Genomic DNA, 6,000 nt, shown 5'->3' with positions numbered 1-6,000 from the left:
TTACAGTCACCGTACCTCCTCCAGGACAGCATGTTTCAACATAGAGTCCTGTGGTTAAACAATACCCACGCAGTTTTATTGCAAAACATAATTTAGCTACTTTGAAATTAAAAGGAAAGTTGAGGAATTAGAGAGATGGCTCAGAGACTGAAAGTGCTTGCAGTTCTTTCTGAGGACACTGATGGACACGGATGCGGTTCTTGGCACCCACATGATGGCTCACAGCCACCACTAACTCTACTTCCAGGACACCTAACACCCTTTGCAGGCCTCAGTGGGTACCAGGCTTGCAATGGCTACACATAAATACACAGGTATACATGCAGGAAAAACACCCACACACACAGAATATTTTTTAAAGCTGAAACCAAGGTGCTCATAATGTAATTAAAGTCTCATTCATCCCTTTTTGAATAGATACAATGATATTCATGTTAGTGAGTACTTTCATTTGTTTCTATAAAGCGTTACTTTGTTAATCAAATCTTTGAGGGCTTGTTTTACTTGCTGATTTCTCAGTGTGTATATAAATGGGTTCAACATGGGAGCAATTGAAGTATTGAGAACAGCCACTCCTTTGGTCAGTGATGCCCTTTCATTTGCAGAAGGCTTGACATACATGAAAATGCAGCTTCCGTAAGAGATGGAGATGACAATCATGTGAGAGGAACAGGTGGAGAAGGCCTTTTTCCTCTGGCTGGCAGATGGGAACCTCAGAATGGTGCTGATGATGCAGATGTAAGACACAATCACCAGTGCCAGTGTGAACAGCAGAGTGACAAAAGCGAAGTAAAAGCCAATTGTCTCTAAAAACCATGTGTCTGAGCAGGACAGTTGTAAAATGGGGAAGTAGTCACAGCAGAAGTGATCAATGACATTCGAAGCACAGAAATCTAACTTGAGGAATAACATAAGCAAGGGGAAAATGGTCAGAAACCCTCCCAGCCACGAGGTGAGGACGAGAAGGGTGCAAACTCTCTGGTTCATGATGATGGTGTAGTGCAGTGGCTTGCAGATGGCCACATAGCGATCATAAGACATAGCGGTTAGAAGAAAGAACTCAGACACTCCCATGGAGATGAAGAAAAATAGCTGAGCCAAACAGTTATTATAGGGAATGGTCTTAACTTTAGTAATTATTGACCCCAAAAATCTGGGGATGGAAACACTGGTGAATATAATTTCTAGGAAGGAGAAATTCCTGAGGAAAAAGTACATAGGAGTCTTTAACTGAGAGTCTAGCAAAGTGAGGATGATGATGCTTAGGTTTCCACAGATACTTAGTATGTAAGCAATGGATAAAAATATGAAGATCACAACCTGAAGTTCTGGATCGTCTGATATGCCCAAGAGCACAAACTCAGTAGTCACAGAGTGGTTTCTCATGCTGATTTGCTGTCCATAGAATCTACTGATTAAAATAATCAAAGTGTAAAATTAATGTAAAAAAGTAAAGTTTAAATATTGATATGACTATAGACAATGAAATGAAACAATGTCTGCTCATTCCTGTTAAACAGAAAACAACTTGTTAAAAAGGAAAAATATTTTTAAATGGATGTATAAAACCCTCTGCAACACTTATATACAAAAACTCTGCATACAGTCACAGTTTCTATATGTGCAGGGTACCTTTGAACTATAGATTTGTGTAACAATATTTTTCTTTTTTAATTTATTTATTTAATCACTTTACAAACTGATCACAGACCCCTACCTCCTCTCCTCCCAATCCCACCCTGATGCCCCCTTCCCCGATTCCCATTTCCCCATCTTACATGGGTAACAATATTTTAATAGTATCTTCATTTCCAATGAAACATTGTTTTCTGGTTGCACATATTGTATGCTTTCAGGACTGATTATGTAACATTTACATTCATTTCTAATACTGTTTCCAAAATTCTATAGTTTGTTGGTAGAAACTGGCCACCCAATCCTACTTGCTAAACCTAAATGCTGTCCTGTCATTTTCAATCTTAATGTGTGTTCTTTTTAAATGGCCAAGGGAACACAAGACTAGATTTTCTTTTATTATAAAAATGAATAAAGCTGGGTGGTGGTGGCACATGCCTTTAATCACAACACTCAGGAGGCAGAAGCCAGCCAATCTCTATTAGTTGAAGGCCAGTCTACAGAGCTATTTCTAAGATAGCCAGGGCTACAAAGACAAACAAAAATAAATAAATAAATTCCAGATTTTTGACAATTAAAACATGGACCAGGGAAAATACTTAAACAGAGCCAGGAATCAGTAACTATTTTCTATGAACTTGGAGGCACTTGTACTATTTTAATATTTTCTTTTTATTAAGTTTACTTCCTGATTTTATATCTAAATTTTCTTGAGGACAATAGGAATTAATACTAAGTTTTTTATCTCAAAGTACATCAGTGCCTTCCTTCTCAAAGAATTATCAGAATGAATAAAATTATCAGTAGGATTTACTCTATCAACCCACAGAGTTCTACACCATAACCTATATGATTTCTATCTTCCTATTCTCTCCTGATACTTAGCAGGCACATTAGAGTCTGTGATACAAGTTATCATCACATCTGTTGTACTTTTTCTATGCTGAGCTCTTCAGCAAGCGGTGAGTACTAAGGCTGATAATGGGCATTATTCACTTTTCCTGCTTTAGTCTTCCGAGTCTCAGCATTTTTTTCTCTTTAGAAATATACATATCTTTTTCATCAATATGTCATCAAAACTGACAGATAACTGTTATGTGGTTTACGTGATAGTTAAAATATACTTAAATGTAAAATTATAAAAGTTAAAATATACTTAAATGTAAAATTATAAATATATTTGAGTGATAATATGGGGCCCTTGAATTCTTCCAGTAAATTAAACTTTACAATGATGGATGAAAATGCATTTGTTCACAAATATGAAACACACTGTTAAGTACATATTGTAATGCCATTCATATATAAGACCCTACAGTGGTCAGCTATGCCACTTAAATTCTACCACTTAAAATACGAAATAAAACATATTTCTTCAGAAAGTGTTTCATGTCACTCTTGATTCTGTTTATTGCCCTGAAGCCTGCCATGTTAAAAAGTACATGCTGGGGCTGGAGATATGGCTCAGCTGTTAAAGGCTAGGCTCACAAGCAAAAATAAAAAGTAAGTGCTGAATTGTTTGTAAGGTTGATAACAGCCTCACTTATAAATGAAAATAAATTTATCTTTAATCTCTTTTATCATTTCACAAAACTGATTGTGCTGTAAATCATAGTGTTGTCATCTTTGGAATTCTTTAAGAAAATGAAACAAGTGATACTGTTTTACGACACACTACATGGTGAAACAGTTTGAAGATCTCTGGATAAAATAAAGTTAAAAACTGTACAAACATGGATACAATTTTACCTTCTCTGGCCAGTGTATAAATCCCTGATACACTCAACTAAAGTCAAAAAGGATGCAAGCAGAAGTTCAGGACATGTATGTAGTGATGTTGTGGCTCATCTTTCTTGAAAATCAAACAATATAGAGAGACAGAGAAAAAAGTGTACCGATCAACTGATTACATCCAACTTGGCTTCCCTTTGGTCAAGCAATTTTCCTAATAAGTGTATGGACTCAGGCTATGCTCAGGAGATAATTTATTCTCAATTCATTTGGGATTAGTTAAGCCCAGGACTAAACTGTCCTACAATGGGCTCTTCTTTGACACACTTATAGATATCATAATTAGTAAATTTTGCCAACACAGATCTGAATTAGGTAACTTAAAAAGCATTACTTTAATTAACCTTTAAAAGTTAGGATTGTATCTTGTTCTTGTTTTCTACTCTTTAATTTCAAAATTAATATGTGTGCCACAATATAAGATGCCAAGCCAAGACCGTATACTGAGAACTATCTTTATCCTACCCTAACAGCCATGCATTTCCTTCAGATCTTTTCATTAGTCTAAAGAAGATGTCCTATTGTATACAACATTGTGTGTATGTGTGTCTTAGACAAACACAATCACACATTCAGACATTGAATTCTTTGTTACATACTTTATTATATTTTATACAGTCTACAAATAAAATACAGACATTATAAGATTTTACTACACAAAATGTCCTACAGATTTCTTGGCTCTTTTTTTCCATTAACACTGAGTAATAAATGTCAATTTTCATCACGTTGTCTAGGGGAAAAAAACCATCCTTTTATAACAATTACATGGGATAGCCAATGAGATGTGTATATAATTTATTAATTTTATTGTTGGTTAAGATTAGGGTTGGGTCCACATTTCATTCAATAGTAAATCTCTGCCAGCACAAAAACAGTGTAAGTAACTTAAAATCATTTAAACGCCCTTTGACATTAGGATTGCATTTCTGGGAAGAGTGTAAACCTATACAGCCACTATAGAAACCAGTATGGTGGCTCCTCAGAAAGAAAGATCTAGATCTGCCTCAAGATCTAGCTATACTATTCTTGGGCATATACCTAAATTCATCCTGCCACAAGAACACTTGCTCAACCACATCCATAATGTTCTACTCATAATAGTCAGAAGTTGGAAACAACCTACATGTCCTTCAACAGAAGAACTGGTAAAGAAAACGTGGTACATTTACATAGTATTACTCAGCTGTTTTTTTAAAAAAAGACATCATGAAATTTGTAGTCATATGGATAGAACTAGAAAAAAAAATCCTTCCCAGACCCAAAAAGATAAATATGGTATGTATTTGCTTATACGTGGATATTAGTTGTTACATAAATGATAACCAAGCTGCAATCCACAGAGACATGGAGGTTAGGCGTAGAAGAAGAGACTAAGGGGGAACACATGCATCTCCTAGGAATGAAGTAGAATAGATTTTACAGGTGATCTGAGGAAGGTGATGGGAATAGGAGGACCACATCAGGGGGTGACGGGAATAGGAGGACCACATCAGGGGGTGACGGGAATAGGAGGACCACATCAGGGGGTGATGGGAATAGGAGGACCACATCAGGGGGTGACGGGAATAGGAGGACCACATCAGGTGGGAATAGGAGGACCACATCAGGTGGGAATAGGAGGACCACATCAGGTGGGAATAGGAGGACCACATCAGGTGGGAATAGGAGGACCACATCAGGGGGTGGTGGGAATAGGAGGACCACATCAGGTCGGAATAGGAGGACCACATCAGGGGGTGATGGGAATAGGAGGACCACATCAGGGGGTGGTGGGAATAGGAGGACCACATCAGGGGGTGACGGGAATAGGAGGACCACATCAGGGGGTGATGGGAATAGGAGGACCACATCAGGGGGTGGTGGGAATAGGAGGACCACATCAGGTGGGAATAGGAGGACCACATCAGAGGGAGATGTAGTTAAGGGAGAAATGCAGGAAAAGAGAGCTAGATTTGAGGGAAATTTGAGAGGTAGTGTGGAAACCTAATGCAAGGGAAACTGGAATATTCAAGGCCCTCATTCACCAGAAGGGACCTGACACAACCTGGAAGAGTCACATATGAAGACACCTGTCAGAGCTCAGAGACTGTACCTCAGGCCTCTACCACACAGTTTATGGATCCTGTTGTGACTCGTGTGACTTATGTGCATGAATCAGCTAGCCAAGTCAGGAATACCCAAGTCAGATCTTATCGTTCCCCATGGCTGATCTCAAAAATTTCACCTAACAAATTCTGACTCTACTAAGCTAAGGTAACCCAAGGCATAGCCTCAAACACATTCACTGAAGGTAGGTCAAAAAGCTCTAAAACACAGATGCGCAAGTCCTAGCTTTCAATAAGCAACATCAATGACCAAACAATATACATCCTTTTTTAAAATAGTAATGGTCCACAATCAGAACAGCTTTTATGAAAAACTCTGCTCAAAATATTCAGAAGACAATCATGAATTTGTTCAAAGAATTCAAAGTAAATGTGAATTAACTTATTTAATTTAAAGAACATAGGAATAAAGTCCTGTAGGAATTCCAAGACAACATAAATAAGAAGCTAATGAAATAAAGAGTTC

The 6,000-nt window shown here is 37.6% G+C and overlaps 1 protein-coding gene across 1 annotated transcript; it reads right to left on the bottom strand.

The window, feature by feature from the left end:
- Positions 1–447: 447 nt before the first annotated feature.
- LOC311585484 (olfactory receptor 6C3-like) lies at positions 448–1,386 on the bottom strand (the record flags this gene model as incomplete). The annotated part of the gene is made up of 1 exon (XM_084760704.1): positions 448–1,386. The coding sequence occupies one exon, from the start codon at positions 1,384–1,386 to the stop codon at positions 448–450; it is 939 nt and encodes a 312-aa protein (XP_084616830.1).
- Between the last annotated feature and the right edge of the window lie 4,614 nt (positions 1,387–6,000).

The sequence above is a fragment of the Acomys minous genome, assembly GCF_964271855.1.
Source record: "Acomys minous genome assembly, chromosome: 15".
Taxonomy (NCBI): domain Eukaryota; kingdom Metazoa; phylum Chordata; class Mammalia; order Rodentia; family Muridae; genus Acomys; species Acomys minous.
The sequence above is the reverse complement of the archived record's forward strand: the minus strand, read 5'-3'. Positions and strand labels throughout refer to the sequence as shown.